The following is a 27693-nucleotide window of genomic DNA, read 5'->3' on the forward strand; positions in this document are numbered from 1 at the left end:
TTTCTGCCAAAATGCACTTCTCTCCATCACTCGCATAATCTCCATCCTAGGAACTCCCACTGGATACAGTCTCATTTCTCGAGCTCTCTTGAGTAAATAAAAGATAAATAAATGAAGGAATGAATTAATGCATTGTATCACCTTTTTAAAAGGATGTTCTTTTTGCCCCTCATATTGCGTCTTGATGTAACCCTTGAAATCTTACCCACTAAGATACAGTCAGAAATTAGGGGTTAATTTCAAAAATTCTGTTTGAATATACAGCTTAATTAATCTTGAATGAAAATATTTTTAAAAATCATATAATTATGGAGCGCCTGGGTGGCTCAGTTGTGACGCAGCTGCCTTCGGCTCAGGTCATGGTCCCAGGGTCCTGGGATCAAGCCCCACATCGGGCTCCTGCTTGGCGGGAAGCCTGCTTCTCCCTCTCCCCCTGCTTGTGTTCCCTCTCTCGCTGTGTCTCTCTCTGTCAAATTAAATAAATAAATAAATAATAAATTAAAAATCATATAATTATAGAAGTACATTAGGCCTGAAGGAAGCACAAGAGAGGCTTCTGGAGTCTTGGGAATGTTCTGAATGCTGGCTGCATCATATTTTTAGCATTTGAGAATTCCTCAAGCTATACACTTAGAAAAAACATTTTTGTGTTTGTATATTACACTACAGTGGGATGATTTCTTAAAATATCAGTGTTTTTCCTATAACATTCTGCATTTTTATTATTCCAGTAGTTCAGATGTGATGAAAATTGACTACAATTGTGTATTTTGCTATTTTCTAATGCTGTCATTTTTTAAACTTTTAATCTCATGAGTACAGATTTTGCTCTAATTGCTTTAAATTTGAATAGTGCAGGAAGTGTATTCAGACTGACATTTATTTGACATTTGTTTGGCTCTAGTTTAGTTGCTGATATTTTTTCCTTGACTCATGTTGAACTGAGCAAGCAAGAAATAATTTTTAGCAAGAAATAGTTTTTAAGGAAGAAAGAACTGAATCCTGCCTTTGGGAAAGAAAACAATACTTACATTGAAAGATTTAGCAACTCTTTCTTCCTATGAGGAAAATACAACTTCTGCCAGATTTGGCTTTTTACAAAGGCACAGCAGTCTGCCAGGCAAGCAGGACCCCAGGTGGGGAGCAAAGAGGGACAAATGCCGCAGTCCCCGTCCAGGAGCTGTTGTGGAAAAAGACGAAATTGAGCAGTGTGGAAGGGACGACAACCAACAGTTTCTTACACGCCTACGTACATTACCTCAGTAACTCTCACAACAAGCCAGTGTATATCTGAAAATCACAAACGAAGACACAGAGGCCCAGAAAAGTCAAGGAACTTGGCTAAATCTACAACTAAGTGCCAGGATTGGGGATTCACTCAGTTTTGTTAGACTCAACAGACCTGTTTTCACTCTTGTCTCACAAAGGGCACAGTCCTAAGCTCCTTACGTATACTCTTCAATTCTCTTTTTTTTTTCCTGCCAAGTTTATTGTGTTCGTCTCCTTCCTTATCTCATGTGTTCCTCACTTCTAGAACCTAGTACACATGTCCCTGGCACACAGCGAGTAACCTGAATAGTGGGAGAAGTGGGTTGGATGGGTAGGTGTATGGATGTGAGTAAAATGGTTGTCTCCTTTTACTGAACTCAACCACAAATCAGACGGCAGTTTTAGCTGATTCTTTTTTAACATGCTTAAACTCAGGTTTCATATGCTTAGCTCAGGGGATGCCATAACAGTCTATACCTTGGTAAAACCCTGTTTGCCCATTAAATCCATATTTAAAAACATTTTGTTTTGGTTATCTCAAAAAAATTATCAGGGATTTTTTTTGGTTAACTTTATTAATGAACGTGTATCGTTTTCTTTATAGATTCAGCACATGTACCGCTGTGCTCGAGTCCAGGGCCTGGATACCAGTGAGGGGCTACTTCTTTTTGGTAAAGAGCATTTTTATGTGATTGATGGATTTACAATGACCGCAACCAGGGAAATAAGAGATATTGAAACCTTACCTCCAAAGTAAGTAAATGAATGAAGAGACACAAAGTACAGCTATCTTGAGAACAGCAGTCTATGTACATAGTTCTGTTTTAATCCAAAAATCGTGTTTGAAGTAATGTTATCTTTCAGTTTGTGTGTCATTAAATATTCACAAGGGTAATATGTTACTTCAAGGTAAGAAAACATTTGCCTTATTTATCAAAATGAAAATTAAATAAAATTTATTGTTATGCATTAGTAGCATCAGACACCAAGTTCCTTATATTATAATCTGTGTATTTATAAACTTATTCAGAATTTGCAAGTTGTTGTTTTTAAATTTTAGCACAGACACAGTTGTAGAGAAAATGCAGGTAACGACACAATCCTCTAACAAATGGGAGAGTGTCCATGTCCTCTGAGTGCCCTCCAAACAGCGTGACTGAAGCACAGACAGGAACTGAGTTTTATCTTCCTTTTCCTCTGCCAGTCCTGTGATGGGATGATAGTGGGGAACAGAAACCCAGAACACTGACAAAGCCAGAAGGAAGACAGAAAGCTTGAGGCTTAGAAAGTCCACATGCTCTTCTCTCTTTAACATTTTGAACACCTAGCACTGTCGGATATAGACACGGTCTCTGCGGTCCATTCCTAGGAGAGGTTTCAAATACTTCCTGTCAGCAACAGTCGGGGCCACATTATGACGTCCATGGGCCCCTTACTCCGTATAAAAATATTAAAAATTATATTTTGTGACTGTGTTGCTTTAAAGATGAATATATTCATGTTATACATTAAACCATTATCTTCTACCAAAAAGTTCAATTTTTTTCTTCTGATTTAAAAAAAAAACATTTTCTCGGGCCCCTAAAAGCACTGTACCTGCTGTGCCTGGTAGATAAGTTGGCCCTGATAGTGGGATATTTTAAATTATATTCATCAAACAGGGTTCTTTGTTTACTAAGTAGCGGATACATTTTTCTATTAAACACATTTTTTTTTTTTTTTAGAACTCAGTATTTTGTTATATTGTTCCCTGCTCCTATTCATATGTTGAAAATAACACCCTTTGTTGAACAATGAATTTACCTCTTGCTGTTTTTTTGTTTCTTTTTTTTCTCTTGGCTGCCTGTAGTATGCATGAGCCAATTATCCCTAGAGGAGCCAGGCAAGGCCCCAGTCAACTCAAGAGAACATGCAGCATTTTTGCGTATGAAGATATCAAGGAAGTACATAAAAGGAGGTATCTCCTGCAGGTGAGTTGATTTAGCAGTACTAAACACTTTGTCATCTTCCTTTTTTCAGAGGATATATTACTTTTAAACTCATACTTGCCATGACAACCCTTTATAGGATCCACACTGTCCCTTACAGTATTTCCTTAGATGATTTTATGATAGGCAAACTCATGTCACGTGGGTGCACAGCTCTGTGTAATACTTCTCTCTTTTTTTTAAGCACAGCCTAAAACTTGGGTAATATCTTTATTGTCCATCTTCCCCTATAGCATCCAGATCAACATAATTGTCTTTTATATAAAAATTGTATCTTCACTATAATTTTCCAATTATCGTTTTGTAATTATCTTGCCATTATTCTGTTAAAGATTTTAGAAACAAAACTTAAGAGCACATTGGCTCTGTTTATTTTGTAATTTAATCTGCTGGGAATTCATGACTCTAAAAATGTTCTTTAAAAGTTAACTTCTTCAACATTGCAGATACTCATAGTGGAAAAGCTAATATATAACCTTGTTTGTGTTTTTCTTGTTTTTCTCTTTGATCATTTTTAGCCTATTGCTGTGGAGGTTTTCTCTGGAGATGGACGGAATTACCTCCTTGCTTTTCAGAAAGGAATTAGAAATAAAGTCTATCAAAGGTATTGTTTATTAGGAGTACTTGATAATGCTATCAGGGGAGGGGATGGAAGTGAAACTAGTACCAGATAAGCTAGTTTTTTAAAGTCTAGGATCTTGAGATCAGTGAATTAATGTCTTTGAAGAAAATGTTGGTTTCATTTTTGCCAACCTCTTGAAACATGATTCTTCTAATTAGCTTTTAAAGTGATGCTATTCTGTTGTGAAATACCATTTATCTTTCTGATGACTGTAGTAGATGTCATCAAAAGCTACTTTTACCTTTTAGTCCTGTGTCTTTAAATGTAAAAGAATGAGGGAACTGTAGCTTAAAAAAATAATACTTCAGGTTCAAAATAGGCTTCTTTCCTATTTACCAAAAAAGAAGACAATGCCATTCCTTGCATCGCATACATTGCATTGAATGCAGATGAATATTTAGCTGTTAATCACTCTTAGAAATTACATGAGACCTTCTCTGGCCTTGGAAGAGAGGTTGATATCTTCATCCTCAAAAAAGTAGCATAGTCAAATAAAGCAGTTAATCTAACCTAATCATATTGTACTTTTGGTAAGCTATATTTAAAATTTGCCTTGTAAAAGAAAAAGCAGTATGTATACATGGTGCTCAAAAATATTTCTGTTGGATGTATGAATAATGAGACTTTTATGAACGGATCACAGATATGAGAGACCTTCTCTTATTCTTTGAAGGGTGGTATAGATCCTTGCAAGCCCTCTACTAAGGGAAGTTTTATATCTCACATTACTTCTGTGAGGAATGTCTGATGCCAAGCAACGTTGCTTATCATCGCGGTACAGTAATAGTACCTGTGAGCACAAGGGGATGAGGGGGGTTCTTCAGACAAAGTGCCTGTGGATGATGATTGGTAATCCAAAACTCCTTTCGCATGTGGGAACAGCTAATAAAGTGACTGAAATTTTAGTTATCTATCTTATTCACTTCTAAAGGCGATGTTGTTTTCAACACTAGGAAACTATTTGCTCTTCATAATTAGCAGCTGTTACAAGGAGAGGAGTTTGTCTTTCTCTGAGAAATGTCTGTGTATGTGCCCAGTTCGGGGTCCACGTCTATTCTAAGAATTTTCCCATAACTCTCTTCTACCTTTAAGATATTTATGTTGACATTGTGAGCAGCTCTGAAAAAGATGTAGAAGTGTCACATAAAGTTACCTTGGATGTATCTTCATTAGTTTAGTGTTGTCCCTGTTCCGTCACTGTTTAGCTATCATTGTTAACTTGCTGTCATGTGAATATTTGGCTGTTAATCACTCTTCAGGACTTCATTAAGTTGACTCAGTTTCTGTGCATCAGTGTTGCAGGGCTTTTTCTTCCAGTAATATGACAGCATATTTAAAATCCAGAATGATAGATTTTGCTGTGGCCCTTCATACTTGGCTTTGGAAGCCATCATCTGACACTTTTTTATAACAGAGTATTCCAATTATTGTGTATTCCCTTAGCTTGCTGTTTATGGGGTAGTGGAGGGGTAAATGCAATAGTCGAGGTCTGCATGAATCATCCTTTCTGAGGCTCCCATTAGGTCCTGACTTTGACTTCATTTCCAATTTTATGCCATTTTTAAATTTTGCAGGTTTTTGGCTGTCGTGCCATCTCTTACTGACAGTTCAGAGTCAGTGTCTGGGCAACGACCGAACACAAGTGTGGAGCAAGGGTAGGTTGTTTGCTTCATGCATCATAGTTTAATAGTGAAATTAGGATGGTTTGCATCTGCACAGTATCATTTGATATTTTTAATGAGTGTTTTCCCCTCCTAGTGGTTGCACAAAATGTTTTAAATGCTGAAAACTTAAAAGGAAAAAGACACGGTATGCATGACACTCCTGTCAGATCAGCACTCACGGTTTGATGGATTTCCTGGAGTTTTTTAAGCAGCATATGGTCCCGTTTGCATCATTGAGTTCATACTCTAAACACAGATTTTTATTCTGCTTCTTCTGTGCAGTGTTGTATGTAACTGTTTCCCTCTGCATTTAAAAAATTCTTCAGATGGGCGCCTGGGTGGCTCAGTCGTTAAGCTTCAGCCTTTGGCTCAGGTCATGATCCCAGGGTCCTGGGATCGAGCCCCACATCAGGCTCCCGGCTCAGCGGGAAGCCTGCTTCTCCCTCTCCCACTCCCCCTGCTTGTGTTCCTGTTCTCGCTCGCTCGCTCTCTGTCAAATAAGTAAATAAAATCTTCAAAAAAAATAAAATTCTTCAGAAATACTACTTTTACTTACTACCTATTCATGGTATGTATAAAGCATTCTCTTATTTTTGGATACTTCACATTTGTCAGGTTTCCCTGTTCTAATTATGCAAGTGTGATTGCTCATTATTTTTTTAGGGTAAAATGTCCTTAGTAAAAAAAAGGTATGAATTTTAAGGCTTTTGATAAACAAAACCAACTTGATTTCCATAAAAATTATACGTATCTATATTCCACCACTAGTGGATAAGTTACTTATCTCAGTAGATGCTTGTCCCCTTTTTATATTTATCTTTTCATTTTTACTGATTTTATGAGATGCTTTCTCAAGTTTTAAATGTGTATTTCTCTTAGTAATCTTGAGCACTGTATATGTTTGTTGGCCATTTAAAATCCTCATTTGTGAATTATCCATAACTTCACCTATTTTTTTCCTGAGTTCTTTTTTGTTGGTGGTGGTGACGGTGGTTTGACTTTCTTTTTTAATTGAGATATAACTGACATATAATTATAGTAGTTTCAGGTATACAACATAATGATATTTGTGTAATTGAGAATTGATCACCACAGTAAGTCTACTTGACATCTCCTCTGAGTTCTTACTATCAATTTGTATGGGAGTTTTTTATAATAATGTATTACTACTCCTTGTTATATTTGTTGCAAATTGCCCAGTTTTAATTTTTTTTTTAAAGATTTTATTTATTTATTTGACAGACACAGCAAGAGAGGGAACACAAGCAGGGGGAGTGGGAAAGGGAGAAGCAGGCTTCCTGCAGAGCAGGGAGCCCAATGCAGGGCTTGATCCCAGGACCCTGAGATCATGACCTGAACTGAAGGCAGATGCTTAATGACTGAGCCAACCAGACGCCCCTTAATTTTGTTTTTAACATTTAAATTTAAACTTTTGTTTTTATGTGCTCAAACCTATCAGTGGTTCCTTTATGCTCATTTCACCTGCATTTAATCTTAGAAAGTCCTTCTGGATGATACAGCCATTTCAAGAATCCATTTATAGTCACTCTGGAACTGGTAGCCATTTATAATTAATTGGAAACGAAGCAATGCTTTTGGGCTACAGATGATTGCAACATGCAAGAAAGTCACTTAAGACTTTACTGGGGATTCTGTAATTTGTAAATGAAATTTGATTCTAGTCTGTGCATCTAACTGTACTAAATGTGTGTATTTCTCTTTTAAACTGTTTTTTTTTTTTTTAGCTGAGGTTTAGCAAATACAAATGCTAAATATGTGCTTTTGTTAACTTCAGGTCCTGTTCTGTTCCTAATCATTTGTGGTGTTGTTAAGATAAATAACAGGAAATAAAAGGTCCCCTTACAGCACATTGAGCCTTTTTTTCTACTTGTAATTAAGTTGCCGGTATTTTCACCTGCTTAGATAATCTTCAACTTGTTATTTCATTGTTCTTGCTACTATCTGTGCTGAGTTGGCAATTCTTTACTTAAAGAGCTGTTAAAAGCTTGAAGGCGAGAAGCAGAAGTTCATTTCCAACCTAGTCTCTTCGGTTGTTCCCTTTCTTATAAAGTTGAGGAGTCAACATAGCTCTTTTTTCGGGAGAGTTCCTGTATATTCAGTTTGCGTGATGGGAAGAACTTACCTATAGAAACGGCAAGTGTTATCTGTACTGTTGAGCCAGAAATGTTGAAGAACTAAGGTTTACAGATCTGTTGATTTCCTTTGAGACAGTAAAATACATAGTTCGGTGCGTTCCTATGGGTTCAGTGACCAAGTCACAATCTTCAAATCATTAATTACTGATATTACAAAGCGGTTAAACCTTAAGAAGGGCTTGATAGCATTCCAGGAACATCTGATATCTGAAAAAGTCCGTAATTTCAAATGACCATTCACTCTCCAACATCTCTTTTAGGAAATGTGCTATGTATACTATTTCCGTTATTCCAATTTAATGTTTTTGAGTTTGTTTCTGTATAGGTCACTGTAAAAGGTAGACAGTTGGACTGGATCATTGTTTTTCAAACTCTTGCTATAACCCATAGTAAAAAATAGACTTTATATTGCATCCCAGGACCCACAAACTGAGTTATAAATACTAACACAGAATTGACGGAATACTTTCCCTTACTGTACGTGATGCCTTTCAGTGTTCTCTGTTTTCTCCAGTTTAGTTCCACGTTATTTCATATTTCAAAGTGTTGATTACAATACACTAAGCTGATTTTGTGGCCCATTTGTAATAGGTCTTCCATAGTTTGAAAAATTCCTGGACCAGATGATTTAAATTTTCAACTTGATTATTACTCAGATTTAAAATTATATCACCTATAATTTAATTATTTCTTGTTTTTAGATCTGGGTTGCTTAGCACTTTGGTTGGAGAGAAGTCTGTGACTCAAAGATGGGAGGTAGGCTTAATGACCATAAAAGCTTCATTCATAATTTGTAGTTAGATGGTGTAAGTCAGACAGTTAAAAGCACTCCCAACGATCCATAAAATACATACATTAAAAAAAACTTTGTTTTTTGTTCTTTTTGGGAAAAACAAGTGTTTTATTGTTATGAAGTCTGCAAGAAAGAAACTTTTACCTCATTTTGCATTTAAAAGTTTTTTAAAGTGAACACAATAGAAATAATGATCCTGAAATGAATCTTTATCTATCTTTTCCAAGAGAGGTGAAATCAGCAACTTCCAGTATTTGATGCACTTGAACACTTTGGCTGGCAGATCGTATAATGATCTCATGCAGTATCCTGTCTTCCCCTGGATCCTTGCAGATTACGACTCAGAGGTAAATCTCAAATCATTTTGTGTAAGTGGAACACATTTGCAGAAGTAATTAAGAGGTACTTAATTTGCTCAAATGTTTTACTTGCTTTATAATTTATAATTTAGTTGATAATGTAATTTATAATTTTTATAATTTCAAGTCCTCAACCGGCACTTATTACAAGAAGATGAGAAGAGTTTTAGCTTGGACTTGTACGAAGTTTAACTCATTGACCAGTTTTTTAGATATTTATTCATAATATCTATTTGGTTTCTTAAGTGCTAGTTAATTTGTATCCCCTGCTGGGTGTCGCCTCTGTCCTCTACACTGCAGCCAGTTTCAGAAACACTAATATAATTGAGTCATCACTGTTTAAAATTACTCAGTGAATGGTCATCACAATTTGGAGAGAATTTAGAAACCTCAACACAGTACCCTTCACAAAGTAGCTCCTACATGTATATCCCTTGAGCACAAAGACAATCCCATATCTCTCAATTCCCAACCACTAGAATGGTGCCTGGTACTTAGCATACAATTTAATTTTTGTTGAATTAACCAAAAAGGTATTAATGAGGGATTTTGCATATAGATTTTGAGCAGACAAATGTACTAACTTGCCTTATATTCATGGATGTGGATTCATTTAAAGGACAAGTTTGGCAAAATTGGTTGGTTGGGATGCTCTTTAAAAGGACACAGATTAAATAACCCCCTGGTACATATTTCAGATTTTTTACTTTGAAAACCCCAGGTGGCAGATTTGGTTCTCTTTTAAGTATATGAATTAGGTCAGTTAGAAATGAACTTTTAAAATAATCAGTGGTAGATAGACTGAAAGATTCCATCTCACTTAGAAGTCACATGGTCTGGGGCTCCTGGGTGGTTCAGTTGGTTAAGTGATTGCCTTCAGCTCAGGTCATGATCCTGGAGTCCCTGGATCGAGTCCCGCATCGGGCTCCCTGCTCTGCGGGGAGCCTGCCTCTCCCTCTCCCACTCCCCTGCTTGTGTTCCCTCTCTCGCTGTGTCTCTCTCTGTCAAATAAATAAATAAAATCTTTAAAAAAAAAAAAAAAAGAAGTCGTCACATGGTCTGGTATGATGTTTTTCAGAGGTGAATGAGTTACCAGGTGCTCTAGTTCATTTCACTTCCTGATCACCTCTAAGAAGAGAATACTCAGAAGTGAAGTTGGGGTGAAATGGGGGAGGAGAGGAAGAGAAAAGAAAGGAGATTTGGTGCTTCAGTTACGTGGGTGATGGAGGATAAAGATGAATTCCAGGCTTTGTGTCGAGTCCCCTGCCGTGTCCTTGCCAAGACGGGGAAGGGTTTTCCCTTATTCCTCATCTCCAGCCTGGATCCTGAGTGTCTTCTGTGAATACTTAATTTCCAAACTGGTTGTCTTCAAACTGAACCAGTTAACAAACTGCCATGTGCCTGTCTGTAAAATATGGATAACCAGTAGGTACATAGCATTGTTGTGGAGCCCTGTTCTGCCAGTGTGACAGACATTTATAAATCACCATCATCTGCTATAGCCACTGTACCTACGTTGGCGAGAATGAAAGGTGTATAGTAATTTGGAATTGGATTTCATTTTGTATTTTAGGAGGTAGATCTTACTAATCCCAAGACATTTAGAAACCTGGCTAAGCCAATGGGAGCACAGACAGATGAACGATTAGCTCAATATAAGAAGCGGTATAAAGACTGGGAAGATCCTAATGGTAAGTAACTTTTCTTGTCATTGGACTATGTACCTCAGTTTCAAACATAAGTCATTATTTTAGTGGTCTGACATCCCTGTATCTTTTCCCAAATTGCTTATGTATCATTACATCTGTGTAAGTTATATATTCACACATATATACAGCTATCAGATTTTGCATGCCAACTGATGGCCATGCTTAGAAGGCATGTTTTAGATGGCTTATCAGGTACTGGCAGAAAACTAAGTGTCTGTTTTGTGTAGGTCAGAAATTTCCCGTTAGATAACCTGCCTTTGTCTCTAATCATATTTAAGCCAGGACCTGCAGTTTCCTTAATTAAACTGTCTTTTTATTTTATTGAGGCACGTTTTGGAATCCTTTTGCTTTAAAAATAATAATAGTATAATAATAATAGATAACCTCCTAAAACTCTACGCTTATTATTTATTATGTTTAATGTTTTGTTTTGTTTTAAAAGACTTATTTGAGAAAGAGAGAACATGTGTTCATGCATGCACATGCGTGTGCAAGCTGGGGAGAGGCAGAGAAGGGGGAGAGGTTCTTAGATAGACTCTGCACTGAGCACAGAGCCCGATGTAAGGCTCAGTCTCCCAACCCTGAGATCACAACCTGAGCCGAAACCAAGAGTGAGGTGCTTAACCAACTCCCCCCCCCAGGGGCCCCCCTTTTTTTTTTTTTTTTTTATATTTCTCCCCCCCCCCCCCCCCCCCCGCAAATGGGTGAAACAAAGGGGAAAAAAAAGAAAAACTGAGCCTAAGCCTAACAGTATTCCCTGTGTGGACCCTTTTTTTCCTGCCAAGGAGAGTATGTAATAACTATTCTATAATATTCATAGACAGTACTTTATAGAAATAGATCATTGCAAAGCCAGAACCTCATAAAAAGTAGCTGTAAGTCAATATCCTGCTTTAGTGGAAGGTGGTTTGCTATTAAGGCTTATCTGTTACAGTAAACCTCAAACCATGAACTGCTAGATGTGCTAAGTTGGTGGGGAAAGGCACGGAGTTATACTCTGTGGATTACTGCCAGATACGTAAGCGAGGGGTGGTGGTGCTATAACGTTCTCGTGCTACAAACACCAATACCAGTTGTGTTTAGTGTCACAGTTGTCACTTGTGTCAGCGTTTTCAAGCCTATGAATACCGACTTTATTTTTCACATTTACTCTTTTGTTCTCAATTATGCTTTAATTTTTTTGAACAGGAGAAACTCCAGCCTACCATTATGGGACCCACTATTCATCTGCAATGATTGTGGCTTCGTACCTAGTGAGGATGGAGCCTTTCACACAGATATTCTTAAGGCTGCAGGTAAAACTCTAAATTTAGTATTTTTCTATTTTATTCTTTCTTTCTATTTAAGATTGTTGCTGTTTTTAAAAAAATGTTGTTATCTTGCCTTACAAGAAGCCCTGGGAAGTTTTAGTCACAAAAAATAGTCAAACATAATTCAAGTGGAATTTCACTGGATCACAATTGATGAGTAAACTAGCATTTGTATATACTAAACAAGAGCCAGGGTCCTTTAGTCAAAAAAGCAAGTACCATGTGCCTTCCAGCCAGTTATATGGAATTCAGCCTTAACTGGTTTAAATTAGCAACAAATATTTTAAAAAGAGTGATACAGTCTAGCCCATTTGCTATCTTCTTCATTATAATTGCTTTTCTCCACATTCTCTTTCATTTATTCAGCAAATATTTACTGAATACCTATTATGTACCAGGCACTGTTCTAAGTACGTGGAAGATATCAATGAATAAAGACAAAAGTCCTGCTTTGTAGCGCTTATATATTTTAGTTGAGGGAAACAGACAAGAATAATAAAAAATACATCTTAAAGTGTTTTAGAATATAATACATGCTATCAGAAAATAGAGATCAGGGAAAGGAGGCTGGGAAGTGCAGAAGTAGAGGTAGGAGGTAGAGGAGGGTGCAGTGCAGTTTTACACAGAGTGGTCAGAGTAGGTCTCCTTGAAAAGGTGGCATGTGAGCAAAGACTTGAAGGAAGTGAGACAGTTACTCATGCAGATAATCTGGAGAAAGTGTGTTCCAGGCAGAGGGAACAGTCCATGCGAGGGCCTAAAGTCAGGCATGTGCCTGAGATGTTTTAGGAAGAGCAACGAGGCCACTGTGTCTGGAGCAGAGTAAGTGGAGGGGAACTTCACAGAGGATGACATCAGAGAGGTAACGGGCCAGATTGTGGCAGGTTTAGTGGGGCATTGTATGGACTTTGGCATTTTCCTGCAGGAAGCTTCAGTATAAAAACAGATATACTGTGTCCACTGAAAACACAGCAATAGGGAGTTCAACTGAGGAAGGTGTGTTATATCTATGAGGCTGTGTAAGAAATCCCTTTTCTATTTGAATTCGTTACATCTATAACTTTTTGATCACTTTCTTAGTTTTTCACCTAATTCTTAGCAGTGTGAGAACTTGAATGTCATGTTAATTTATAAAATCAGTCAAGCATATATATAACTTGAATATTTCCAACTGTAGATGGCTACATTAGAATCTTGGTTTTTTGTTTGTTTGTTTTAGGAGAGCATCATGAGACTATGGAAGAATTTATATATCCTTATATTCTTGCCTCTCGCTAAAAACTAATTTTTTCATGACTTTTAAAAGTCTTTGTATTTGGATTTCACTTTGATTACGAAATACATGCATTAAGCACTCTTTGTCAGAAATACCCCCAAAAGAATTTTCTTTTTGTGATTATTTAAAATTTTGTGTGTTTGATGTAGGATGGTGGGAAATGGAATTGTCACCAAATGTATTTATTTGGGATTTTCGAGCCCGTGAGCTTGACAGAAGCAGTGAGGTGGGGATGGCGCTCTAACAGAGCGGTGTCTTCTCCTTCTGCCCACAGGGAGGCCACTTCGACCTGGCTGACCGGATGTTCCACAGTGTGCGTGAGGCCTGGTATTCAGCATCAAAGCACAACATGGCAGATGTAAAAGAACTTATCCCCGAATTTTTTTACTTACCAGAATTCCTGTTCAATTCCAACAACTTTGATCTAGGTATGTACAGCTGCGGCGCTGTCTTAGGAACATTAACCTGGAAAGGACCAATAGAAATGTCACTTTCCTGAATATTGTCTGCAGTACACACTGACAAGGAAAGACTTCCTTGTGGTTTGAGCAGCTGTTATTTACTATAATTGGGTATGTGGGAGTAAATATAAAAAGAAAAATAGATTTATGCCCAAAATAGCTGTTTCAAATGTGAAGTCTTGGAAAAATTTTAAAATTGACACAGATTGCATCTAATGGTCAGAATATTGTGATTTCAGTAAAAACAAAGGGGAGGTGAAAATGTATTTAAAAATCGTTACAGTTCAAATTAATAGCCAAAAAGGATATATCCACATTTTTCATGTATTGGGTTTTTTTTTTTTTTGAAGATTTTTTTTGAAGATTTGTTTATTCACTTGAGAGAGAGAGAGACAGAGAGAGAGGGAGAAGCAGACTCCCCATCGAGCTGGGAGCCCGATGTGGGGCCCAATCCCAGGAACTGGAGATCTCTACCTGAGCTGAAGGCAGACGCTTAACCATCTGAGCCACCCAGGCGCCCCTCATGTATTGTTTTAATCTTATGTATTGCCTAAGGCATTCTCAGGTTGCATGCTAATGTGTTCTAAAATTAGAATTTTAGAATAACTTTAAGTTAATTCCTCTTCTTTATCCTATTAGGGTAGTATTATCTAGAAAAACAGAAACAAATCAATAGTCCTAAAAAGGAGAGAAATTTCGTCAGTACTCTGCTCTCTTTGTATAATTCAGCAGTTACAGGAAATAGATTTGATTTTGGCTACAGTTTCTTGGAACATAGTTTGCTGATCTAGGTTTCTGAGTATTTCTTTTAAAACATATCAAAATTCCATTGTTTCCACTTCAGAATGTTCCTGCCAGATTTTGTCCTATTTTCATGTATTTTTCATACTTCATATTGAAGTATGAAGTATGAAATACTTCGTTTTGAAGAGTTCAACATCTAAATCATTACTATACTATTTCAAAGTTTTGTTAACAGAAAATTTAGGGAAATGTTCATATCCGATACATCTGAGTGTTTTTTCTTTTTAAAAATAGTTTTAAATAATTTTTGTTAATTGTCCATAAGCAGTTCTAACCTCATGAAATTATAGCTCCAAGTCTAATGGCAAAGATAAAAGACTCTCTTAATAGCCCCAGCAAAAGACCTGTAAGTGAGTCTCATTACCTGTGATCGGGCCTGGAGCTCACCTTTGAGCAACTAAAAACACCAAGTTCTGGGGCTTTGAGTTGTAGGGGTGATGGCTCCTTAAAGGAATAGAATAGATGGTGAACAGAGAAAAACAGCACATGCCTACACAGCATTTGAATATGGATGCACATTGGTGTTTTACTGTGTTCACTTATAATTCACTTTTGGAGAATGCTACTCTGTTCCCTGGGGACGCCACTTTCAAAGAGAAAAATAGAGAGGCACAGAAAGAGATAACCCCAATCTTTTAGAAACACGGAATTATACTAATACATGTTACAAAAATGTTTTAGTCCAAACCACTTACAAACCAAACTAAATTATCTAGTTTTAAAAAGTAAATTAAGAAAGGGTCATGTATTTTTGTCATGCTCATCTTCATAATAAATCATCTTCTTTCCATGAAATCACACACTTTAAAAAACATTATTTGCATATAAGAGCTAAAGCTATAAAAAAAAAAAAAAGCTAAAGCTGTAAAACTCTTAGAAGAAAACATAAATCTTCGTGATCTTGTATTTGCTGATGCATTCTTAGGTAGGATATCAACAGCACAAGCATCAACAACAAAAAGGATGACTTGGACTTGATCAAAATGTAAAACTTCTGTATCCAAGAGCATTATGAAGAAGGTGAAAAGAACACCTACAGAATGGGAGAAAATATTTGCAAGTGCTATATCTCATAAGGGTCTAGTGTCCAGAATATAAAGAACTCTTACAACTCAACAGCAAGAAGATAATCCAATTTAAAAATGGGCCAATGACCCAAGTGAACATTTCTCCAAAGAAGTTATACAAATAACCAGTAAGCACATGAAAAGATGCTCAACATCATTAGTCATTAGGGAAATGCCAGTGAAAATCACGATGAGGTACCACTTCACATCCACTAGGATGGCTGTGGTCAAAACAGAAAGCCACAGCAACAGAAAAGAGCAAGAGCTGATGAGGGTGTGGAGAGAGTAGAAGCTTCATGCACTGCTAGTGGGGATGCATGGCTCAGTGGCTGTGGAAGACAGCTTGTTGGCGTCTCAAAAGTTAAAAATAGAATCACCGTATGACCCAGCAGTTCCACCCTGAGGTCTATGTCCAAAAGAACTGAAGACAGGGACTCAAGCAAAGTACATATCCACACCTGTTCATAGCAGCATTATGCACAGTAGCCAAGTGTAGAAGCAGGCCACATGTCTATCAATGAATAAACAAATTGTGGAATGTACGTACAATGGAATGTTATTCAGCCATGGAAAAGTATGAATTACTGATACATGCTATAACATGGATGAACCTCAGAAACATTATGCTAAGTTAAAGAAGCCAGACACAAAAGATCACATAATGTATGATTCTATTATATGAAATATCCAGCACAGGTCAATCTATAGACACAGAACACAGATTGGTGGTTACCCAGGGACAGGGGGGCAGGAGGAATGGGGAGCCACTGCTTAATGGGTACAAGATTTCCCTGTGGGGTGATGAAAATGTTTTAGGGCTAGATAGAGGTGGTGGCCGCACAAAATTGTGAATGTACTAAATGCCACTGGAATTGTTCATTTTAAAATGGCTAATTTTGTGTTAGGTAAGTTTCACTTCAATTACCAAAAAAAAAGAAAAGAAAGAAAGAAAAGAAAAACCCAACAACACTGTTTATTATCTTTACTATCTTTAAATGATGTAAAACAAAGAGCACTTGGGTTTTTCCCTGGCTCTCGGATGAGTTACGTTGTCTTATCTTTATACCCTTGGATGTAGATCTACATGGAGGGGAGCTGCAGAGTACCAGAACCAGACCAAGAGTATACTGCAGAATGTTCCCTTTGAATTTTAAAATTGCAGATAGTACAGGTGAAATAAAATTATATTGCATAAATTTTAGGGATGATAAGCATATTTTTTGAAAAGCAGATTATATTTTAAGTCTGGGGACTTGGGTGGTATTTCAAGGGGAGTGGACTGAGAATAATGAGGGGGAGGGGTGGTAATAACTTGATTGTTTGATTTTTTCTTAAGTCATATGGTAATTTTTCCAACCAAGTCAAGACATTCCTTTAAACAATAAACTGATTTTTGTGTTTCTCACTTCATATCACATTGTCAGTAAGCCATCAAATAACAGTGACAAGAACAAGATTGTTTCTGTGGGAAATATTTTTATTGGCCCTCACTTGAAACTGCCTTTGTGTTCTAGAATTTGAACAATTGTACTTCTCTGAAAATGTCTAATATAACTGTTTACCTACCCAACTGCTGTTGAGCTAGTGAGTCAACATTACTATTCATAGAGTCATTTTTTACATTGATCATCTGACTTGTATCTAGGAAAACTGTAAGCTAAAGTTAACTTTTTGGTCTTTACTTCCAAAAAATGAAAAGACAGGACCTGTTTCCTGAGATGCCAGTCCCGTTTAATATGTTTTATTATAGGGGTAGATTTTATAGCAAACACTTTCTTTAATATTTTTCAAATTATCTAGCTATGACTTAAATTAACAGTTTCCATGGAATAAATATCACTTGGTATGCATTTTTCGTTTCTGCCAGGAAGCCCCATAGTTTTTCCAGATGTTTTTTTTTTTTTTCTGTTAAATGATGTACTAACAGCAAAAAGTTACATTTCAGATTTTATTTTTTTAATGAGAATCCTTACAGCAAAATACATGTCAGTTCTACAGAGCTCTCTCAAGAGTTTAAGAATCAGAAATAGGAGAAGCCACATGTATTGCAAATGTTTCTGGAAGACTGGTATTCTTATTTCCTCTTGAGCAAAGAGAACACTCAGACTCCTCGGTGACTGAGAAGTTAGGTATTCCTTCAGTAACCTCCTCCATGTGAGAGGCAAAATTTTGTCAAAACATTAAGACAAAAAATTCAGTACTGATTCACTGCTGATGACTCACCAAGCTCTGAGCATTCAGGAAAAGCCCAAACAAAAGAAGATTTGAGAGAAATTGCTAATGGTCTTCCAAATGCGCAGTCCTAAGGGGATTGAATTTGAGCTTTTCTTCCAAACTCAAAACAGTAGCCTCACTAAATGTTTTGTTAAAAAGGAGTCCTGTGGTCAGTTAAATTTCAGGAATGTTGTGTCTAATATCCCTCCTAGAGAAGGGCTGTGCCTCTGAGGAGTCTTGCAGGAAGAAACCTGTTTAACTTTGCGTAACTCAGCATTTTCTGAAGTCATTTGACAGGGTGGGCCCCTCAGTTTTGCTAATGCTTAATGATCTCTCTGAGGGAATTCTCTAAGGAGCAGACTTAGGGAAATATCAGAGTAGGTGATCTCAGAGGGTCCTTTCTGGTAGTAAAATTTCATAGTTCTGATAACCCACTATTTCTCTGTTATTTTAATGTAAAGTTACTGTTTATCCCATCTTTCATTTTCTTTTTAATTTATCTAATTGCACAGGCTGTAAACAAAATGGCACCAAGCTTGGAGATGTTATCCTTCCACCGTGGGCAAAAGGGGACCCACGGGAATTCATCAGAGTCCACCGTGAGGTAATGGGAGCACCCTTTGCAGTTGAATTTGAATTTCATTGGGTCGTTGACCACAATACAAAGAGAGGACCTTGAGCAAGATAGCACTCATTTGTTCAAATTACAGATATTGTTCTTATGATTTTTAGTTATTTTAGTTCCTTGTGAACACTGGCCAATTGTTTTTGCTTTCTGAGCAAGTAATAAAAGTCAGCCTGTGACTGAACGTGTGTTTTGAAATTACAGGCTTTGGAATGTGATTACGTGAGTGCCCATCTGCATGAGTGGATTGACTTAATCTTTGGCTATAAACAGCAAGGCCCTGCTGCAGTAGAAGCTGTAAATGTCTTCCACCATCTTTTTTATGAGGGTCAAGTGGATATCTACAACATAAATGACCCACTAAAGGAGACAGCCACCATAGGGTTCATTAATAACTTTGGTCAGATCCCTAAACAGGTATGGATATTCTTATCATTGATGCTCTCAGCTTCATTTTTTTAAGCTCTAACATTGCTATAGATGGTGAATGACCATATAATAAGTTTAGGCTAAGTTTTTATTGAAGAGCCATGCCACCCAATAGGTTCAGTAGGTTCCAAGATTATTGCTTTCTCCTCCCTTTTGCAGTCCAGGGAAATAGAAGTGTTGTTCAGAGAGAATTTCCCCTCACAGACGAGTGCAGGGAGCGCTTTCCTCTGTCTGCATAAGACCTGCAATCAGGGAAGAAGATGGGGTCTCGGGGGCCACAGCACACAGAGATGGGGTTTCGTCCCAAGGCCAGTAGGAAGCCAGTGCTGACTTTGGGCAAGGAAATGGCATGGTCGTATTTAGACTTTATTTTTTACTTATTTGTTTATTTATTATGATTTTATTTTTAAGTAATCTCTACACCCAGCGTGGGGCTTGAACTCAGAACCCCGAGATCAAGAGTCGCGTGCTATACCGACTGAGCCGGACAGGTGCCCCCATAGTTAGACTTTTTTTTAAAGATTTTATTTATTTATTTATTTGACAGAGAGAATGAGAGTGAGCGCACAAGCCAGGGGAGAGGCAGAGGGAGAAGCAGGCTCCCCGCTGAGCAGGGAGCTTAACGTGGGGTTTGATCCCAGGACCCTGGGATCATGACCTGAGCCAAAGGCAGACACTTAATCACCTGAGCCACCGAGGCTCCCCCTTATTTAGACTTTAAAGATCATTCTGTCCATGTGCATTAACTAACTGGAATGAAAATAAAACCTGAAAAATAAAGATCATTCTGTCCATAGTCTCATACACGCACACACTGTGGGGGAATCAAGTTAGGAGCAGAATACCACCTCGGAAGCTCTTAATAGTAGTCGAGGGAACAGATGGTGGTGATCTGGATTAGATAGTGATGCAGGTGTGATGAGTGCTCTGGTAGGAGAGCGCATGCCGTGGGAATGCCTAGAACCAGCCCTGCACTAGCTGCTGTAACCACCATCTGGAACCTGAACAGAAAAACCAAGAGTGTAGCCACTCAGCACCCAAGTGCTGTAGATCGCTCACCTTCACGATGAGCGAAGCCCAGTTAAGAGACTTTATGCCGTCTCTCCTCCCCGTCCTCAGAGCACAGCAGGAGGGTGTGATGCGCCAGGAGGAACCAGCCCTGTGGGAAAGGCACACTCTGCTGGCCATCCAAACCACCTAGCTTTCCCAAATGCCCCGGGTCTGCACTTTGGCCCAGACAGCCTTCTCTGTACCTGCCTCAGATACCTCTCTTGGGCTCCCTTTTTGTACATTAACCAGCTTGGAGGTTTCCAGGGTTGATGGTTGGGAACAGTCAGAACAATGGCACTTCTTCATACAACAGACAGCAGAAGAGCCTGTAACTGCACCACTCACAGCGTAGTCTGATCCCCCAACTGAGTAACTGTGTTTACTTTTAGAGAGGGGGGTGCAGAGGGAGAGGGAGAAAGAGAGCCCCAAGCAGGCTCCACACCCAGCCCGATGCAGGGCTCGATCCCACAACCCCGAGACCAAGACCTGAGCCAAAAACCAAGTTGGACGCCTGACTGAGCCACCCAGGCGCCCCAGAACTGTGTTTACTTTTAAAGTGAAATGCTTATTGATAAACTCTAATCGCAGCTGAAGAATTTTAGTTAAACCTTTCCTTTTCTCTGAGGGTTACAAGCGCAAGAACTGTGTTTCATACCCTCTGAGAAATATTCTGAACGAAAAAATCAAGACACATGTACTGTCACAGAATTTCAGTCCCTTTTGAGTTTAAGAGGCGGACAGCCTGCGAACTAAAGTTTGAATATTCTTCAGACATTCCGGTGACTGATAGAGTCCTTCAAAGTATGTCATCCTAGAAAATCTAGGTTTTACAGTCAGCATATCCATACATTGTTATATACCCTGACCTGTCGAGGTGCTCTGTCCTTGGGTCCTCTTAAAAGTTCTTCAGCAGGGGCGCCTGGGTAGCTCAGTCAGTTAAGTGTCTGCTCAGGTCATGATCCCGGGGTCCTGGGATCGAGCCCCATGTGGGGCTCCCTGCTCAATGGGGGAGTCTGCTTCTCCTTCTCCCGCTGCCTGCCACTCTGCCTACTTGTGCTCTCTCTCAGTGTCAAATAAATAAATAAAATCTTAAAAAAAAAAAGAACTTATTAATGTGTTATCTGTATTAAAAAAAAAGCTCTTCAGCAAATGTCCATTCATGAACATGCTTTAAAGTAGGGGAGTCTTTTTATACAACTACAGAGTCTGTGTCATTTAGAGAAAATAACAGAACCCTGATATATGTAGATAAGATAGGAACAAGGTTTTTAAATGTTTGGATGCCTAAAATATCTTTCTCTTTACAAAGCATTTTTTTCTATTTTTTCTTCTGGAAATCCAGAATGTCACATTCACGAAGTGTGAAGGTTTTCTAGTCATTTTAAATCTCATTTTATCTAAGATTTTCCAGATATCTTCCTCAGATAACAGTTTTCTAACAGAAATGGCTCTACGCCTATTTTGAAGATCTACAGTATTTAAAAAATAGTCATCTTACATGACTATTTTCTTTTTTTCCCCTTACAGCATTGCAAAGTAAAAAGAAGGCAACAATGTTCATACTTTGAACAAATTAGTAGCATCTAAAAGACACCAAAATGATGTCATGTTGAAAGGCCATGTTGAAGCCAGAAATAACTCAGAATGTCAGTCTGCCCTCAGTGGTACAGAATGGTATCTGGCTGTAAAGAATTGGTTACTTTTTAAAAATCATTGGAAAATAATTGTTGATCAACTATAGTTTGAGTAGATTCATTTACCCCTGAAAAGTTAGGAAGTCAGAGTAGCATAGAGCATGGTGGTAACCCAGGCTTTTAAAAAGTATCATGGTCCCATCCCTGCTTGCAAGATGGGAGACCTGCAGCCTTCTTCTGAGCCTCCTTAAAGGTTCTTTCCTCAAACGAAAGGCGTGGTAATGGAGTGCCTAGTGGTCCTTGTGAAGTGCAAGTGAAATAAAAACATAATAGCTGGCATTTAAAGGGCTCAATAAATGTTAGTTTTCATTGTAAAATGTGTCATCCTCTCTCATCCCAGTTATTTAAGAAACCTCATCCACCAAAGCGAGTGAGGAGCCGACTGAATGGAGACAGTATGAGCGCCTCTGCTCCCCCGGGGTCTACAAGTGACAAGATCTTTTTCCATCACCTGGACAACCTGAGGCCTTCTCTAACACCTGTAAAAGGTGAGGTGACAGGAAGTCAACCTGTGCTTCCTGATGCTGTGGGCGTAGTTAATAATCCTAGTTTAGCAATAACGTGTGCCTTTCAACATTAGTGTCCTTTGTAATAAGTGCTATACTTTCTATCACCAAATACCTGTTAGATTTTCTCCTTTTCCTTTTGGTTTGGTTTGGTTTGGTTTGGGGTTTTTTGGCCTGTTGGATTTTTTCATCAAAAAGAACCAAACGGGTTTCTCCTCCTGCTAAGACAGCGAAAACTCTAATACACCAAATCTTGTAGCTCAACGTTATATTATATATGTAGAAAAACCTTTGTAATCTTCATTTGTATGTGTTCTGCCAATTTAGAAATAGCAGTAAAAAGACTGCATTTTTAATAAGCCAACTGAAAGTATCTGTTTTTTATCTAATGTGGTTATGACTTCTCTAAAAGTACTTTTTGGGGGCTCCTGGGTGGCTCAGTCCATTAAGCGTCTGCTCTCTTCCCCCTCCACTCATGCTCTGTCTCTCTCTCAAATAAATAAATAAAAGTTAAATAAATAAAATACTTTTTCAAGTGGATATTTTTCTTAGAATGAAAAAAGGTTTTTGGAAAGGCTTAAAGTTGCCACTGTTAAATCTAAAAATTGCAGTATCAGTCTGGTTGATTGGATAGGCTCCCCGCTCGGTGCTCTTTGGGCTCATGACACAGACCGCCCTGTACCAGCCCCACTCAGCGCGGGTGACGGTTACGGAACACTGGCGTGCTCGGCAGTGTCCTGGGGCAGGGCAGGGCAGGGGGTCGGACCTCGTGGGGGACGGCATGTCCTTCCTTCTGGAAGTCTAAGGCTGGATATCATTTGGGAGGTGCTGCAGGCCTAGACTGGTTGAAGGTCTGTGTATGGATTCTGGAGAGCATCTCAGATTACTCTGCACGGTCCTAATGGTCAAGAAGACAGGCCAGTTGCTAGGAGCCAAACCCAAGTTTTCAAGAGGCAGGAAAGCCGGAAGGAAGCCCTGCAGAACACCTGTCAGGGTCGATGTCCATCACCCAGCGGAGACTCAAAAGCCAAGCTCTCCCTCTAAGCTCATTTTGTCCTAATGTATGTGTCAGGAGGCTTGATTCCTACAAACAAATGAAATGATGATCCCCTATAGGATCATGAGGTTCATTTTCCTTGTCCCTATTCTGATCTGTTGATTTGTTTTTTACAGAACTTAAAGAGCCTGTGGGCCAAATAGTGTGCACAGATAAAGGCATTCTTGCAGTAGAACAGAATAAGGTTCTTATCCCACCAACCTGGAACAAAACTTTCGCTTGGGGCTATGCGGACCTCAGCTGCAGGCTGGGAACCTATGAATCAGACAAGGTTTGCATTGTTTCTTGCTCACTCATTTAATCTTGCTCTTTTGTGGTTTGGATATCCTGCTTGAAAGGGGTGGGAAGAGCCCAGTCCAAGGGCTAGTCAACCGCTCCTGCAGAGCCCAGAGGAAGGGAGAGCTTCGCAGCCTCAGATCAGGTTAAAGGAACTAGTGGACAAGGCGGGTTTCCTACAGAACAAGCCGCTTTTCAAAAGTTTTGCACTGAGCTCTAGCAGTTTCTCTCCCAGTCAGAGAATTCCTCCAAGAGATCCTAGTCAGCCAGGTGGTCAACATTTCTGACCACTGAAAGAGCGTCTTTTCGGTGGATCACCATCTGGCCCACGTACCGTTTCAGTACTCTTAAGTGGCTGATGGAAAACCTGTCAGCCCATCACCCAGGCCGCAGCAGCTACTGTGTGGAGTCCCATAGTAGCTCTTGGAGAGGCCCTGCGGCGTGGCCGTCCGGTGCCCTGGGCTTGCCCTCTGCCAGTCTCCTCCTAACGGCAGGCGGGATCTAGCTGGCGCAAGTCTGTGCAGTGCACTGTGACACAACTCTAGTTAAGCTTCTCATTAAATGGCAGCACTCATGATTTCCGTTTACCTCTAACTGGCTGTAGCAAACACAGCCTTCTACCAGATTATCCCCTGCCTCGTACACAGCATCACATAGTCGGAGCATCATTTTCCTCGACTGGAGAAACTGAAGACACCCACTAGGAGCAAAGTCCTTTTTACTATGGTTTCTCACAGCAACTGCAGTTCGGAGGCTGTAGGGCTGGTTCAGGGTAGAGCCTCAGTGGAAATTCAGCCCAGGATGTACGTACGCGTTTGCCTGTGAGGCGCCTACATGGGGGCTCTCCTTCGCTCAGCATGCTCGTTGTGATTCCGAAGTTGATAGTACTTGATGGCATGTGTGTCTCACATCTGTTTTATTTTATAGGTAGTGACTGTTTATGAATGTTTGTCTGAGTGGGGCCAGATTCTCTGTGCAATCTGCCCCAACCCCAAGTTGGTCATCACAGGTGGAACGAGCACAGTTGTTTGTGTCTGGGAGATGGGCACCTCGAAAGAAAAGGCTAAGACCCTCACTCTGAAACAGGTAACAGAATAAACAGAAGATGGATATATTCCATCTCGGCGGCCTGCACTCTAGAGAAACTACAAAGCTTCTTTAATAACAAGGTGCTTCAGGTATAATGGACAAAATTTAAAAAATATGTTCTTTTGCTAGAAATGGGTCTTTAAAAAGAAATGAAATGAGACGGTACTATTTCTAAAAATGATCTAATCACCCCGTTATTCCAAATACAAGGTTGACATTTTAGTTTGCTGATCCAGACTCTCTTGCTTACAGTATTTTCCGTTTAGAAAATAGGCTTTGAAGCTAGCGTGCCAGCCAGTAACCCACTCAGTAGAAGGCACTTCTTATTTAAAACAGCCTCCTGGGGTTTGCTGAGCATACAGAAAGGATTTATATATGACAAAACATTGTAAGCCAACTCATTATTTAAATAGTTAAATACTCAGGAACTCTTAACAGTAATCTGAATTGTCTTCTCTGAAATGCTTGCTCTCCCACATTGCCGTTTCCCTGGGTCCTGTTTCTCTTCATGTTCTAGCAGAAGACAAAAGTTCCTATTGTAGTCTGAAGAAGATCTCTTGGGCACAGACGTGTCCAGGTCAGTAACAGGAGCTCAGCACACCTTCCCTTTATCTTGCTAGGACCATGTACCATCACCAGGCAGGCCTTACCATATGTGCATTTTTTAAAGACCCATCCAGTTATAGTTCCTTAGACTAACAGGACACGGCATAAAAGAATCAATGCCCAGTTTAAATTCTGTACTTTGGGGGTGGGGGGGGCATAACTGATGCATCTCCATGTAGAAACGGGATGAAAAAATCCAAGCTGGGTCACAGCTTCCATTCTCCCTTCTAAGATTCTAGCCCAGGTCCAGGAAAGGAGTGATGTAAAAATGGAGGTCAGAGCCTCCAGAGTCCCCCAGACTTCCCCACAGTGGGATGAGGCAAGGACAGTCGGCAAAGAAGGAAGACTTTGCAGATGCTGCTGCTCCCAGCACGTGCTCCCCTCACTCCTAGTGCAGCCGGGACCTTCTGGAGCCCCTTAGGGAGCACCGTCACGGTGATCAGCCTGGTTTTTTCTCTTCTCCTTCGTAGGCCTTACTTGGCCACACAGATACTGTCACCTGCGCCACAGCGTCATTGGCCTATCACATAATTGTCAGCGGGTCCCGTGACCGAACCTGCATCATTTGGGATCTGAACAAACTGTCATTCCTAACCCAGCTCCGAGGCCATCGAGCTCCAGTTTCTGCTCTTTGTATCAATGAATTAACAGTAAGTAGTCAGTTGCCCACTTGGTTTATGGTGAGGAAAACAAGTATTTCTGGCTAATGTAAACAAAAAATGACTCTGAGTGTTTTCTAAGTTGATAGACATTCATTTCATAAATGCTACTACATGTTCCTTGATTTATGCAAAAAGCAAATGGATATTAAAGTTTGTAACTCAGAGATAAATTTGTCTTAAAATCCATTCACTGCTGCATACTTTGAAGAGCAAGATTTGGTTCAAAACAACATTCTAGAATAGGCTTTTTTAAAAACAAGGAATTTGTAGGATCTGTTAAGAATGTTAAAATTGTACTGACATTTTTATGAAATACGTTCAGTCTTTATTTATTATGTAAGGTGAAAAGAGTAACATTTGGGGAACCAAACGAGCAGAGTTGTTATAGAACTATTTTCAGAGTTATCCCAAACTTACTGAAGGATATTAATCTCTTCTCATAAGTAAATATTTTATGTATAAATAAATGAGTCAGCATAAAATTAATGCACCAGCCCAGGAGTCCCCCATGGAGACCACACCCACCTAAGGTGGGGTGAGGGGAGGACGGTCATTGCCAAGGTATGTGGGGATCAGGGGAAGCTAAGGGTATGTTATACAAAGACTGAGGTCCCTGTGTCTGAGGGACAAGTTGCCACATTTGTATGTTGGTGATGCCCACATATGCAAATCGGTCTTGCAAACTGACCAGAACTCCCCAGCCTCACTGCTTCTTAGCTATGTGTACTCATTCCCTCCCTTACCCTTAGTGCTGTCCTGGGGTCCTCTTGTGTGAAATCACGTAGCCACATCATATCATCATCCACACAGACAGCTTTCCTTTGGAGGAATGCAGCATCCTTAATTTACACCAGAAAATACTAAGTAGTATGCTTTTAGTCAGATACCTTGTAGTCAGTCAAAGAAGGAAAAAGAAATTCAGTTGTAGTGAATGGCAGGTGGTATGTCTGGTAATAGTAAGAGCCACCACACCTGGCAGGGAGGGGAGAGTATGCAGGGGTAAAAGTCAAATTCATTTTTTGGTATATCTGAAAGGTAAGATGCTTTTCGAACAGCACCTCGGTCCTACAAACACGTGTACCTAAGAGCTTTACGAAAACCTCAAAGCAACAGAATGGCTCTGACCTGGCAGGGTTGCCCTGAGTCAAATGGTTTGTGGCACTATTTTGAGCGCTTTGTTTTGGAGTTGTTTTTCACTTAAATACTGAGAATTTTATTTACAGTCAGTTATTCTGTAATGGATTGCAGTTGTTATTCTGCAATGGATTGCCGTAGTTGCAGCAGACACCCCAGATGTGTTTGATTTTTCCCTTTTACAGTGCTTTTGTAATCTCTTAATAACACATGAAAAGATTTCTACTTCTGTCATATTTTTGCAGCCAGTATCAAGTCTGCCTTATTTCAGTCTGCATTTTGGGCGTAAGCGACCTTGCGGCTGCCCTTTAGCTCCTCCTCTTCTGCTTTACGCCCGTAGCCGCAGGATTTGCTCTGATGCTCCCTGATTGAGGCACCCTGGAGTACAGGATGAGAGCCTGGCGCGGGGCCGGATGCAGCAGTGGCCTCTCGCCCCTTGCAGAGACTGAGCCCCTTAATTACAGCACAGCTGCTCACACTCAGTGTCCGAGGTGGTGCAGTGGCTGAATCAGAGGTAGACACAGCAGTGCTTGGCTAAGTATCACTTTTGTTTGGGTTTGGGTTTGGTTCTTGCCATCTTGGTAGAAGGACAGAGGGGGGAAGGGAGCAGTAGCAAGACCCGCACAGAGGGTGGTTTGGGAGCGCCCCAGGCCTCCTTACCTTGCTGCCCTTGGCTCCCCCTTCCCTTCTTTCTTGAGTCAATGCTGCTGTTCAGCTTCCGGTTTCCCCCGCTTTTGATGGCCGGCTTCCTATTTCTGTAGGTCCTCGTGTGCCTGCCGGCTGTACTGAAAGTCCCCGGGTCATTTCTAAAGTCAGTGCCTAGCATCATGACTTCCAGGCTGTCTTAGCAGCGTGGTGTGGTACATAAGCTTTGGG

At 39.7% G+C, this 27693-nt stretch overlaps 1 protein-coding gene across 1 annotated transcript in view; it reads left to right on the plus strand.

Annotated features, from left to right (window-relative positions):
- Positions 1 to 27693, plus strand: part of WDFY3 (WD repeat and FYVE domain containing 3) — a 233039-nt gene that overhangs the window by 192466 nt on the left and 12880 nt on the right. Inside the window, exons 46-60 of the mRNA XM_044912920.1 lie at positions 1874 to 2022; positions 3119 to 3239; positions 3776 to 3861; positions 5454 to 5534; positions 8401 to 8455; positions 8720 to 8839; positions 10425 to 10542; positions 11749 to 11855; positions 13418 to 13571; positions 18202 to 18293; positions 18519 to 18731; positions 21828 to 21975; positions 23167 to 23321; positions 24254 to 24412; positions 25492 to 25671. Of these exons, the coding sequence (XP_044768855.1) occupies positions 1874 to 2022; positions 3119 to 3239; positions 3776 to 3861; positions 5454 to 5534; positions 8401 to 8455; positions 8720 to 8839; positions 10425 to 10542; positions 11749 to 11855; positions 13418 to 13571; positions 18202 to 18293; positions 18519 to 18731; positions 21828 to 21975; positions 23167 to 23321; positions 24254 to 24412; positions 25492 to 25671 (1938 nt within the window). The remainder of the gene's footprint in view (positions 1 to 1873; positions 2023 to 3118; positions 3240 to 3775; positions 3862 to 5453; positions 5535 to 8400; positions 8456 to 8719; positions 8840 to 10424; positions 10543 to 11748; positions 11856 to 13417; positions 13572 to 18201; positions 18294 to 18518; positions 18732 to 21827; positions 21976 to 23166; positions 23322 to 24253; positions 24413 to 25491; positions 25672 to 27693) is intronic.

The sequence above is a fragment of the Neomonachus schauinslandi genome, chromosome 2 (genome assembly GCF_002201575.2).
Source record: "Neomonachus schauinslandi chromosome 2, ASM220157v2, whole genome shotgun sequence".
In the NCBI taxonomy this organism is placed as follows: Eukaryota; Metazoa; Chordata; class Mammalia; order Carnivora; family Phocidae; genus Neomonachus; species Neomonachus schauinslandi.